Consider the following 14,101-nt stretch of genomic DNA (forward strand, 5'->3'; position numbering starts at 1 on the left):
ACCTAAACTTTGTCATCACAATGAATAAAACATGCTGGAGGGATAGGTTCCTGACCCAGAGACTCCTCATACTCTGGAATAGACTGCCCATACATGTCAAGCAGAGTGCCTCCTTGGCCGTCTTCAAAAGGAACCTTGACAACTGGATGGGAGATAGGAAATTTACCCCTGGGATCACGTCAGTCGCCCTGCTAGACAGGGGTCCAGGAAAGTAAATATTGTGGGAAGAAATAGCCAGGGAATTGTTATGGCTAGGCTTGTACAGGCCCTAGGGCTGATAGCCTAGTACCAACCTATGAACCTATGAGGTGAATCATAGAGTCATAGAATCATAGATTATCATAGAATCATAGATTAGTACTAGACTAACTGCCCTTGCGAGCCATTTTAAGCCTAGCCAATTATCCCTTGAGAGACTCAAACCCTGCACCTTGTGTTTGTAAGGTAAACGCCTTAACCATTAGGCCACCCTCCCAACCTGTTTGCCAGAATGTGGCAAAAAGCATAGCAGCAGACAAGTTGGCTACTGGGTCTGATTCCACAAGGCATCAAGTGACAAAGGCTCAGCAATTTTTTATGACCCTCAGTGGAGAAACTGATAGGTCACTAATTCTTGGTAGTGGAAGTGATGTGGAAGCTGGACTGATTAAGTGTCTGTTGTGGATGCCTCATGTCAGTACTGGCAAATGCTAATCATACAGGACAATGGTAGCACACCAGCCTTGGTACTCACTCATGTCCATATGCATTACTATCAGCAGAACATCAGGCCAAAAACTGTGATCACCTGCATCACAAGCTATGACTACCTATGGGGAGGATATAACAGGTGTATTGTTTGATATGCCACTGCAAGCAAATAGTGCCTCCCACCTCCGCATAGTGTGCTCATACATGGCATACTACATGGCTGTTAACCAGGGACATTGTGCAGCATAAATTCATTGAAGGCCTGAACTGTTATGCATGTGCTCACAGACTATCTAAATTTCAGGCAACATGCAGCCATCTGTCTGATGCACAGTGGTAGGAGGTCACAGATAATAAAGTTAACTTATGGTTTATCTGTATGCTTTCAAAGCTTCTATTAGGAGACACTCCAGCAGTGCAGGTCTACACATGTCCAAAGTCAGCGTGTCAGCAGAGGCCACAACTTATGGCACTGTGCACATGGTACAGTGTCTCAATGTAGGAAATATTCCTCTCCTCCACAGATGAAAGGACTGCAGAGGTCCAGAATGGACACCCTTCATCACTAGAGTTTAACCAGGGGCCTCTCATCTATGTGACAGCCACATATTACACAGGCAGCACACAAAGTCAGCATCTGACGGATGCACAGTTTCTGAGGTGTGCACACACAGCATTGGGGAGAAACATACTGGTACTGTAGGCACAATTATTCTGTGATGTTGGTGTCACCTTAGGCATCAACCAGTGAATGTGCAGGGCTGTTATCAAGACAGAGATGGATAGTAATCAGACCATGGATGAGGTGCTCAGTGTGGTAAGTGTCTTATGTAAAGATCGCCATGGTTTCCACTACCGGGAATGGCAGCCCGCTTGGTAGCTGCTAGTGGATCTCTGTTGCTGTATACAAATGGCAGATATAGCTGAGGTGAATGAGAGTTGCACATTGCAGGTGTGCACAGCTGCTTTGCATGGATGCCTGTACCCACCATAGCCTAGAAGGGGTTCAACCAAGCCATTAGGGCAAGTAAAGTAAAATTTCTTCTTTAGTTGCACGTCTATGTATAGTTATAAGTCACATGTGATCCAGATGTGGGAATCACTGAAACTGCCTGGAAGGAGCACACATTGTTTATAATACTCTGTGCACTGCAATATAGAAGTATAAATACCACCCTGGGTCTCATCTGAAAAGAGGCTACTAGCCCAGTGTGACTAACCTGTTGAACAAAGAATAAAAAAGTCACATTGCAGTTGATGGAGTATAAAACCTTTCAGCTGACATACTGTATGCTGAATGCAGCAGGTGGGGTCTTGATGGCAATGTGGTTGTAGTCAATGGCACCTAGGTTTTCATGGAAATGGACTATGTTGTAGTGTAGAATGCCTGCATAGTGAAGGTTATCTCCTCTGCTATCCACATGTGGTCCTCTACATGTGTCAGCATCACATCTAGAAATTGGTGAATGATTTGTGAGGTTCAGATCTGGAAAACTCCTGCAGAGTCCCAAGCCAGATGTTAAACGTTTCCTGTAGGAAGAATGTTTAATGCTACATAAACCTTTATACCCACTGCAGTAGGCATTCTCAGTATCGCCCTTGATCCTGTGTCATCACTACACCAGTCAACCAGTTTCCATATATGTATCTCCATGCAGTAACAGCCAAATATTGTCCAGGCCTTTGAGGTGATGGTATGTCAGCTGATGATGGCCTCTTTGGTGATGCTGAGGGCAGCAACATGCAACATTGTAGACACTGGCTTTCAAGGTGGCAGTAACACGTTAACTGGCTACAGTAGGTGCTGCTTGTAGCATCAGATCATGAGTGATGAATCTGTTCACTGTCAAATACTGGTGTTCAGAAAAGCTGATTGCTCTAGCTCACTTTGCACATTTTATGTTTCTGAATTACTCCTCCATGTTTATTTCATCATTTGCACACAGGATAGGTCTCATAATCACGTTGACACCTATTTTAATGGCTAATTTCAAGATGGTGGCAAGCACAGTCATAGCAGCTCTATGCTCTCCATCTCGGTGATTGTTTTCTGTCCTTTCTGTGTTTATATGTACATTCTTTACTGTTAAGTTTAGTCAGGCTGATCTTAGATACAGTTGGCAAGATATCTTGCATATCGGATTTCCGCACCATCAGTCTGTTACAAGTGAATTCTTAAACTCATACAACATACCAGACGAAATAGCAAGAACACCAGGCTCTAACTGGATTGTTGTCAGCCCAGGCAAGGGACAAAGGCAGAGAAGACACACAAAGCAAAAGCGTGGCTGCAGGTCCAGCCTACTTGCTACACTATGGAAACACTCACAAACCACCTCTTCCAAGCATATTTCTTGCTGATGGCAGATCTATCACAAACAAAATGGATGAACTTCAGCTACAGATTTCTGAGAACAAACTTGTAAGAGACTGTTGAATTTTATTATTTACAGAGGCATGGCTACATGCATGTATACCAGACACAGCCATTGAGCTGGCAGGCTGCACAGCTTTTTGGTGAGACATGGATAAAGACTCAGGTAAGAGCAGAGGTGGAGAGCTAAGACAATAACAGCTGGTGTACCAACGCAAAGATTGTAGACAGTTACTGCTCTCCTGATCTGGAGCATATGACAATCAAATGCAGGCCCTTTTATTTACCTCGGGAGTTCACTGCTGTTAAAGTTACAGTTGTTTACATTTCATCAGATGCCAGTGCCTGCACAGCTTTAGGACACCTGTTTGACATCACTAACTTGCAACAAAACATCCATCCTGAAGCTGTTCATATCATAACTGGTGATTTCAATCAAACGGACAATGTCAGTTCTCCAAAAATTTCATCAACACATCAAATGTGCAACCAGGGAGGAGAATACACTTTACAAAGCCTACTCAAATATCAAAGAGGGCTGTAGGGTAAAACAGCTGCCTCATTTAGGCCAGTCAGACCATTTGTCCATACTTTTGAATCCAGCATACACTCCTGTTAGGAAAAAAGACAAGATTACTACAAAGATTGTTAAAATATGGCTGGGAGGTGCACTCTTGCAGCTACAGGATTGTTTTGAAAGAAGTAACTGAAACATTTTTGATGATCAGGATCTGGAAGAGTACACATCAATGGTACTCTGCTACTATTAGAGTATGCTCAACAAGGTATTAAGGTTGAAAGTAATTTTGCTATAAATATACAACATAAATTAAGGTATAAAATAAAGTTTGCTTAAATGAAGAAATAGAGTTTAGCAATATGTGATTAGCATCCATACTAAATGACTGTGGCTTGAAAAATAAGGAATTTGCTTAATGGACGTGTCCTACAGAATCAGTAAGAATGTATGCATTTCACAATGTCAGTAAGAGCAAAAATGTAAAAAACAGGATGCATGCAGCTTCTTTAAAGAATGGACAGCAGGAAAATAATCTGTATATGTTTCTGTTATATGACACTGTTAAGCAAGGAAGTTTGAATGGATAGGCTTTCATCAAGTCAGTATTTTCACAAGATGTTTCCTTAAAAGACAATACCAGCATTATTTCTCTACAGGATGAAAACATATTTTTCTGCAAACACCAGCAAACAGATGTTTTCATATGAAGACCAAAATAGAATACCAAGGAGAAAGACAGGATGTAAAACCATTATAAAGAGACTATAGCAGATAACATTGTTAGAGATATTTGTGTAGGAACACCCATTTGTTCCGAGGTAATATTGTATCTCTCACATCGTCAATGCTGTTTGAGAAGTAAAGTAGCACAGCACCTAAAGCTGTAACAGTAGTTCGTGTGATTTGTTATAAAAAGTTATTTACTGGTTACTGCTTTTATGACAGAGTTTGATACTGCATCAATATATATTATGCAAGTTTCTGTGGGCAACAGACTGTGAATGCAACTATAACTAGACTTTGATTTCAGCAGAATCCAGCCAGCAAGACCTTAGTGTCTTAAGAAGACTTCGGTTCCAGCACAGTAAGCAGCACCTTGATAATTAATTCTTCAGCTACATAAAAATCTGTACTGACATTGTCACTGTCAGCAAGCACATTTGTTTGCATCCTAATCAGAAGATCTGGGTGACAAAGGAGGTTAGATCCCTTCTCAAGCACTGTAATACAGCCTTCAGGTCTGGCAATAGAGTCCTTTACAGCATGGCTAGAGCCAACCTAAAGAAAGCCATCAGAGAGGCTAAAGCAGCCTATAAAAGGATGATAGAGGACCACTTCACCAACAAGGACCCACAATGACTATGGCAAGGTATTCAGCACATCACCAATCATAAAACCAGTAACCATATGGCTGTTGATAGAGATGCCTTGATGACAGAGGAACTTAATTATTTCTTCACCTGTTTTGAGGTGGAAACAGTAGACACTGCCACACCTAAGCACCAGCAGTCTCACATAATCTATAAAAGCCTCCTACAACCACACCATCATAGCACAAGAGCATGATTTAAGACGTATGCTCAAAGCAGTTAATCCAAGAAAGGCTGCTAGCCCTGATGGAGTGACAGGATGGGTGCTGAAAGAATGTGTCGACCAGCTCTGTGGGGTCTTCAGAAAGATCTTCAACCTGTGTCTGTTGAAGTCTACTATTCCATCTTGTCTAAAGTCAATTATGATCATTCCACTTCCAAAGAAACCTCTCATCAGTAGTCTCCATGACTACCATCCAGTGACACTTACTCCAGTCAACATGAAGTGTTTTGATCAACTAGTTCTGTGACACATCAAGGACATTCTCCCAGTTATCTCAGATACACACCAGTATGCTTACAGAGCAAATAGGTCTACAGAAGATACCATCCCCACTGCCTTACACACTGCACTTTGTCATCTTGAGCAGCAGAGGAGCTATGTGAAGATCATGCCATGCCTCTCAACCTCCTAAAGCAAAAAATCTGGACAAACCCTAAAAATGATGGGAGGACCAACAAGGACAGATTTTAAATATTGTTCTTACAAACTTAGATAGCTGATAGAATAATAGGTTTTCCATTAGTATGAATTTTCTGATGGATTTGGAGTCTTAAACTCAAATGTTTGTCATTATTTAATTACTTCAATCCTCAGGTATTTGCCAGAAAGGTACAGATTTTAGGAGGAACACATCAAAAATATGAGGCAAAAATCTGGACAGTCTGCGAAAATCTGTACAGTTGAGAGGTATGAGACGCTCTTTGTAGAATTTAGTTCAGCCTTTAACACTGTTGTCCAAACAGACTGGTCACTAAACTTGCTGTCCTAGGACTTTCAAAACCTGTCTGCCATTGGATTAAAGACATTTTGACTAACCATCCTCAGATGGTTAGACTAGGCTTGTACCTCTCCTCCACTTTCAGGCTAAACACTGGTGACCCACAAGGCTGTGTGCTGAGCCCCCTTCTGTATACTCTTTACAGTCATCAATGTGTCCCCTCTCATTCTACTAATACTATCATTAAGTTTGCAGATGACACCACAGTGATTGGACTTATTCCAGGAGGAGACGAGACAGCATATAGAGATAAAGTTCAAAGACTGGCTGCATGGTGTACTGAGAACAACCTTGCCTTGAACTGTACTACTCATAATAGATTTCTGGAGGCACAACACAGATCACAACCCAATATACATCCATGGAGATTGTGTGGAAAGGGTTCCTGCCATCAAGTTTCTAGGTGTACATGTGGCAGAAGATCTCTCTTAGTACATAAACTCCACAGAGTCAGTCAAGAAGGCATTGCACAGTCTCCATTTCCTGAAGGCCCTCAGGAAAAATAACCTGCAAGAGAAGCTACTGGTGTCTTTTTACTGCTGTTTTATTGAAAGTGTGCTGACATACTGCATTTCCATGTGGTATGCCAAAAGTCCAGTGGCAGACAAGAAGGCCCTTAAAAGGATCATTAACTCTTCCCAGAAGATCATTGGCTGCTCACTGTCCTCTTTGGAGGAACTTTTCATCTCTCACTGTGTGAGTAGGGCAACCAACATCTTGAAAGACCCATCTCACCCTGGACATTATCTGTTTGAACTGCTGCCTTCTGGCAGACAGTTCAGGTCCATTCCATCTAGGACAAACAGACTTAAGAACAGTTTCTATCCCAGATCCACATGTGACCTGAACAATGCTAAATACTCAAATTGAGTACAGATAGTAGTCATTTGCACTATAAAATATATGTTTACATTCCTGTACACCTTTATTCCTTCCATGTGTGATATACCCAAGTGCAATAACAACAGTTGTTTATGGCATTGCATTACATTGTATTGAATTCTCTTATTTATTCAAGTTCATCACATGGGAATGCACCTTAGGAGGACTTCTACAAATTTTGTTGTACTTATGCAACAACAATAAAGGAATCTTATCTGCATTCCATTATGTGGTCATCTGCATATGATATATACCATTCATTGTGTATATTACTTCAAGTATTCTTGTTTAAGAATACCTCCGTACATCTCCAGAATACTTACTTAGGTTTTACTTAGTAAGCGGATACAGCATTGCATTAGTTTTGAGCCCCCACCTCCACCTAAGACATTTCCCACATGATTCATATGACTATGACAATATGGCACACAATCGTGCTCACTCCTGTTGCTGCAAGTACTCCTCTATCACATTTAATGAACAAATTATAGAAATAACAGTGGATTTTTATATTTGTATGCGTAATAATGGTCTAATTTCCCCCCCAAATGCCATTAGTTTCCTTTCTCTAACCAGTATATTCTGTAATACTGTTTCTAAACAAGGAAAAGGCCAGTCCAAGGTTGAATGTAAATACCACCTCCCTCAGACAGTATTTCACAAAACAGTTTGGAACAGAAGTGTGGCCGACCAACATTTCCATAACTCTGTTGAAATATACATGTTTACAGATTGCGGGATTAAACCAACCCCGTCCCCTTCCTAAAAATCAGAAAGCACAACAGGCTTTTCTCTTGCATTTATTTAATAAAGAGCCCATTGCTCTGTAAAATTGGATTGCCATTCCCTTTGGTTAGTATAGTTGTCTCTGTAGATTTGTCCCTGTCTTCTTTTACACCAATTCATCTATGCCCCATTATAATGTGTTTCTTGCATGACTGCTTCTATGGATAACACTTTGATCTTAGATCTCAAAATCTTATCCCTTGGTTTTTTTAAACACACAGTAGAGAGAGAGTTACTCTCCTGTTCTCTCAAGGTATCAGGACCACACAGTTATTTTCCAAATCTCTATTTCCCTTCATTGTGTAAGAATCCCTATTTACACTCTGCCTCGTATCACTCATGTTGCAGAAGTGCACAACTGTTCACTGTGTAATCCTAAAATAATCCTAAAATAATTCTTTAAATGCAAGAGTATTGGTCCACCTTGTTCTCCTGGAGGTAACATCATATTTCCCAGCCTTTCCTTGGGCGTTTGTCTAATTTCCTTCTTTAGCCATATCCATTTTTTTCTCTTCCATCTTCCAAAGAAATAACTGTTTTTCATATATAGACCGCACATGTAGTACAACAGCGCTTAGGTGTTATCGCAAATGTAATACCGGCTTTTAAAAGCCGGTATTGCATTAAAGAAAGATCGCGATCAGGTAATTGCATTATTTCCCTCGCCACCCACCTTAGCTACACTACTGTCACAGGCAGAGGAAACATTTTATATAATTTTTGCCAAAAAAAAAAATTCTGGAGCATCTAGTCTCACTGGGTAAGCACTAAGACTTAGAGAAGGTTGATGTCATGCCTCTCAACAATCTAGATTTTCGTCTCACATTTTAGTCTGTTCCTTAGAACATTTGCGGTTTTCTGATTTTTTTTTGTGGCAAATCGGGATTAAATTTACTAGATAATGACGGGCATTTAAGTTTCAGAATACACGTCTTTCAATAAATGCATTCTAACGGCAGACCTTTTATTCCAGCTGCTTTCTAAGTGTCTAAGAGCAATATTTAAACATCTGTAGCAAAAAGATTCTTTTACTTGCAAACTGCTTGCTACAATGTAACAAGCAGACGCTACAGTTTGGACCACACACGGAGCGCTTTTGAGCTCAGATTTGACCGCAAATGTAATAAGCAATATCGTTATTGGGTGATTGCATTTTTCCTTCTCCACCCACCCTAGCTACACTACTGTCGCAGGCAAGGGGAAACATTTTGTACATTTTTTTTTTCAAAAACATCTCTGGAGCTTCTAGTCTCACTGGGTAAGCAGTAAAATCGGCTCAGGAAAGTTGATGCCATGCCTTCTCAACTGTCTAGATTTTCGTCTCACATTTTGAGTCTGTTCTTCATAACATTTGTGGTTTTCTGATGTTTACGGCAAATCAATAAGGATCGAATTTACTAAATAATGACAGGCATTTGAGTTTCAGACCACATAGTCTTCAGAAAATGCATGATAACACCAGACCTTTTATTCTAGCAACATTCTAAGTTCATAAGAGCAATATTTAAAATATGTCCCTATTTTGGGGGTTTTGCCCACCAACTATTTTCTTTGAAGCCGGGAACCAAAACACCGAGTGTGCTATTCCACAGGGAAGTAAAAGAGGACTGGGATACAGGTTTGCAGAGCGGGACTGTTAGAAATCATTACTGATGTCACAAACAGGGAGGTGATAAACTAAATGGGCGGCATTGTTTTCAGCTTCGGTCCGAGGCAGAAATGTGATTTCAGTAACGAGAGAGTGCATATTCAGTAACTTGACCCCATAAAGAGAAACAAAAACTACGTCAGTGACTACTCTATCCACTGACCGCGGAAGTACATCCCAACCGGAAATCACATACCCAATCATGTTGTCAAATTTTTGGGTGGAGGACACGTGTTGTGGAAGTTCACAAGCCCCTGACAGCAAGAAAACATTAAACATAATCCGTCTTACTTCTCATGTGAACTTTGGTGGACTTGCTTGACTAATACACGTATACAGAGATATATTTTTTGGCTAAAACAGTAATTTCCTTTTCTGAGCAGCTGTTTGATTCCTACGTAATTCATGTTTTGCTTTTAGTTTTACTAAAGCTATGACTCGCTGGGCACGTGCAAACAATGTGCACCGAAAGAAGCCTTTGGATGCTACCCCTTGGAATAAGCTGAAGCAAGACTTGGCAGGGGGGAAGGAGCAAAGCGGAGGGGGAAACGTGCAAGAGCCCAATCAACAGGATACTGAGCAGCGGAGATCAGGGGCCGCGCTTGCTTCGGATAATGGAGCTAAATCAAATGGCAAACCGAATAAGAAGAAAAAGGACTACGAATACGAGGATGTGAACGGATTTATGGAATACTTGAGAAAAACAGGACAGTATGTGCGAGGTGGTAAAGTGGTGAGAAGTAGCAGAGAAGTACCTGCAGGAGAGTTAACTCTGGAGAAGAAAGATAGGCGCCGCGAGGTGCGAAGAGTAAAACGGCAATTCAAGAAGAAAAACAGCATGGTAAGCAGTAAGTCTTTTGGTGAGTGTAGAGGCTGGGACTTTGGTAACTTTGATTCCCCTCTCCATGAGTGGTGCGACCTCAGAGTATGGTTTTGTTAGTGGGGGGGATATGTATATCTCTTAGGTGTCCCTAATTTTCAGAAACGTAAAATCTGTTTGTGTGCGCGGGTGTGTATATATATATATATATATATATATATATATATATATATATATATACTTTTGTTCCAATTGGTGGGACTCAGTAAATTACAGTAATGGTATCGGTGATTGAAAGATTTGCTAATATGTGAGTCAGTTGTGCTTATGTATTAAAATATTTATTAGTGGAGTTATCTGTTATACAATTTTTAAAGCTTGTATGCCTTAATTGTATTTACAAGAATTTTGCGTGAAGTGTGCAGTAATATACTTCTGAGCACAAGTTTCAGGAATTTAAAATTTCATGTTAGACATTTTTTTTAATTGTGCAAGGCAGGTGATGCACTTATCTGCAATGCAGTAGTAGGTTAACATATTTCAGGGTATTGTACAAAAGCAGTGGAAAATTAACAATGTAAATATTATTAATAGGAGTGCATTCAGTTAAGTGTGTTTTAGGTGAATGTATGTTGCTCATTATGTTTTTAAATTCTAAAACATGTGTCCCTAACTTTGTAAAAATATAAATAGTATTATAATATTAAATATATTTTTAAATTTAGTATTTAATAGTAAATTGTTGTTCCCCAAGGATCTATATTAGGCCCCCTCCTTTTCTCCATATTCATCAATGACCTACCCAAAGTTATCCCAGATGCAACATGTATTCAGTATGCAGATGACTTTACCCTTATCTGCTCTGCCACCACACACCCAGAACTACAGTCACTATCCCAAATCACCTTCAACAAAGTAGAAGACTGGCTCAATAATTGCCAACTCCTATTGAACCCAAATAAAACAAAACAACTACTTTTCTCCCCTACCCGTAAATTCACATCACCAAATATTACTATCCCATCTAACAGTGGTCCTATAATCTCCAAAACCGTGCACAAAACTTCTTGGTGTAATCATTGATACTAATCTAAGGTATGATGCTCATATAGACAAAACCATCAAAACAGTTAACAAAAAACTAGGATCCTTGTATAGGATTAAACATTTCTTAACCCCACCTGCCAAAATAGCCATAGCTAGAACACATCTATTGATCCTTCTCTATGCCTCACCCATCCTCGCAAAGCAAACCTTAACAAATTTACTAGCTGCTATAACAATATAGCTAGATTCGCCGCAGACACAGCCTACAGAACCCATCACTGTCAAAATCTTCAAACACTAGACTGGCTAGAACTACTCAATCAACTCCAGTATAACCAACTCATAGTTATTCATAAAATCCTCTACCAACCTAACAGTGCATCCATTCTCACCAATATTATCACCCCCCTACAGCAACCTAGTATCTCTTCGCTCATCCAACAAAATGCAAGTACAATCTGCCAAAGCCAACAACTCAGCCGGAGAATCTTTATTCTCCAACTCTGCTGGTAAGAAATGGAACTCACTCCCCCCAGATCTTACCATTACATCCTCCCTACCCCAATTCAAAATATCCCTAAAGAAACACCTAAATTGGCATTGGCTATGTCCATGTCTAAATCCAGACTAACCCAATGTAAACACAACTCAAATAGGTGAAAGACCCAGTAATAATAACTTCCTTGCCTATAAGTATAAACTTTCCCTACCCAGACTAAAAACATTTTGCAACAGCCTTTGGAAAAATTTTATAAGGATGGTAGCTTGCCATCCAAGCCATTCTAACGCTATGTTTCAAATGCCTCTATTATCACTTGCTATCCTATCCATTCTATGCCTATGTCCTTAAACCTTCTACATCTAATTTCTAACATCTTCCCTCTCTTGATTGGCATCCTTAACATCAATCTGTGTAAAATGTCATTCTATACACTCCAATGCTGTGTAATGCCTTCTGTACATATTTCATACTATAAACCTACAAAAATGTTAATTTGCAATGTTAACGTGTGTGTGTGTGTGTGTGTGTGTATATAGCACTTATTTTTTTAAATTTTACATTTTAATGTAACCATGAATATTGATTGTAACTTTTATTGACTGTAACGTTTTGCACATGTGGAGCTTTTTCCCTGGGCCTCCGCTGAAAATGGACATGTATCGATTCGGACTGTCCCGGTTAACAAATGTAAAATAAATAAATAAAATAAAATAGTAGGTGTGTATTTGCTACCTTGACAGATGAAGTTTGGTGGGTTTGTGTATTTATATACAGACGTCTCTTCCCCGGTATGCAGTCTTAAGATTTGATAAACCTACTTATATTCTTATACTAAGAAGTCTTTTAATGGGTAGCCAGTAGTGGTAGAACAAACTTTCAGTCTTATGCCTTCTTTGCTGGTCCACTTTACCCACTGAATTTAATTTGTGATTTACCTACACATTTTCCTATGTCCCTTCGGCAGTAGAAGAATACACTGTGCATTCTAATGTCTAGAGAGCACATGGTTCATGAATAATGAAGAGCGACAGTGTTGCAACAATTAAAGGTAGAAGATGGTACCTTGGCTTTGTATTAGATCAGTACCCCACTGGCATTTTGTGCAAAAATGAGCATGGCAAGGGCGTGTGACGTGACCTGTTAATTCTGGATGATTGACATAATCCTGCATGATTGACAAACCATGCCGATTTGCCACTGTCATCGTGAATGTGCATTGTGTGGTTGTACTGTGCCATTCTTCTTGTTTTTTTTTTTTTTCTTATTTTACCAAATATAAAAAAAAATAACTTTCATCGTAGTTTCATAGTTGCATTGTACAGTATAGCTGTCGCTTTTGCAGGGGGGCAAGCCCCTCTGCGCCCCCACACCCCTACTACTTAAATATACCAACTTGGAGGTTACATTACTTTTTGGGAAATGGTAAACTAAGCTATGGTTAAACAGTTGTTGTAGTTGTTGGAAGAAAACTGCAGTTTTTAGGCTACTTCTGTAGAGTAGCCTGCACTGTTACTGCACAGTACTTAACAGCAAAGCTGATGCCCTACATACCTCAGTATTCAGCTATTTTTAAAGATGAACAATTCAGTGTTTTGAATATTCATATGGTGGATGCAGATCTTGTCATGTTTTTTCACAAGTAAATCATTTGCAAGGTGTTGGATGGGGTTTGGGCTGTCCTTGCTACTGTGCATCTGGTGGGGTACTGATCTAATACAAAACAGGTACCTTTGACTTATCAGAAACGAACTTATGCTGCGTATCGTACATGTTTCAATTTTTTTTCACTTTTGAGGAAGTAATCCGTAGTGACAAGATGTCAGCAGCTAGCTACTTGAGTGATGAGTGACAATTTGATATTTCTTTACATTGTTGGTAGTTCTGCATGTCTGTTTATTGGCTTTTATTTCATTGTATTGATAGTTTTATTGTTGTCTGTTTCATGTATTGACTCTGCAGCTTGACTGCTGTTCTTTAGTCATTTTCCTCTCTTCAGTCTGCTTCTCTGTGTTGTATTTATTTATACTTTGTTGACCTGATTTCGTCCCACTTGGCCAGTGGTGTATGTTTTCAAGGGAGACTCGAGGTGATATTCATATAGACTAGAGGAAATTTGGTCAGGACACTATGGAACTTTCTCATCTCATTGTGATGTGTAGGGAATGCTGTGTGCAACGTGGTGGTGTTGAGTCTTGAGCATGAGGAGGTACTGGAGAATTGGAAGAGCAGTTGTTGCCTGAAGTAGTAGTAAGTATTTTACAGAGTGGTAGTTTGAGCATGCAACAGTCGCTAGATTTTTCATAGGGTCATACTAAGCTATCTGCCCTAGGGCATTTATAAGCGTAGCCAGAGTGTGTGTGGCTTCTGCCACCCCCTGGAATGATAATACTGAGCCCATTTAGGGTGTAGTTTACTGTGCCTCTGTCTAGCAGTGACACAGAGATGACCCCCGGGGTAAACC

At 40.0% G+C, this 14,101-nt stretch overlaps 1 protein-coding gene across 1 annotated transcript in view; it reads left to right on the top strand.

Annotated features, from left to right (window-relative positions):
• Window positions 1-9,133: 9,133 nt before the first annotated feature.
• Window positions 9,134-14,101, top strand: part of ZCCHC9 (zinc finger CCHC-type containing 9) — a 252,435-nt gene continuing 247,467 nt past the window's right edge. Inside the window, exon 1 of the mRNA XM_044062592.1 lies at window positions 9,134-10,112. Within this exon, the coding sequence (XP_043918527.1) occupies window positions 9,705-10,112 (408 nt within the window). The 5' untranslated portion in view covers window positions 9,134-9,704. The remainder of the gene's footprint in view (window positions 10,113-14,101) is intronic.

Source organism: Protopterus annectens, chromosome 2.part1 (assembly GCF_019279795.1).
Source record: "Protopterus annectens isolate FY-2018-M chromosome 2.part1, PAN1.0, whole genome shotgun sequence".
NCBI lineage: Eukaryota > Metazoa > Chordata > Ceratodontiformes > Protopteridae > Protopterus > Protopterus annectens.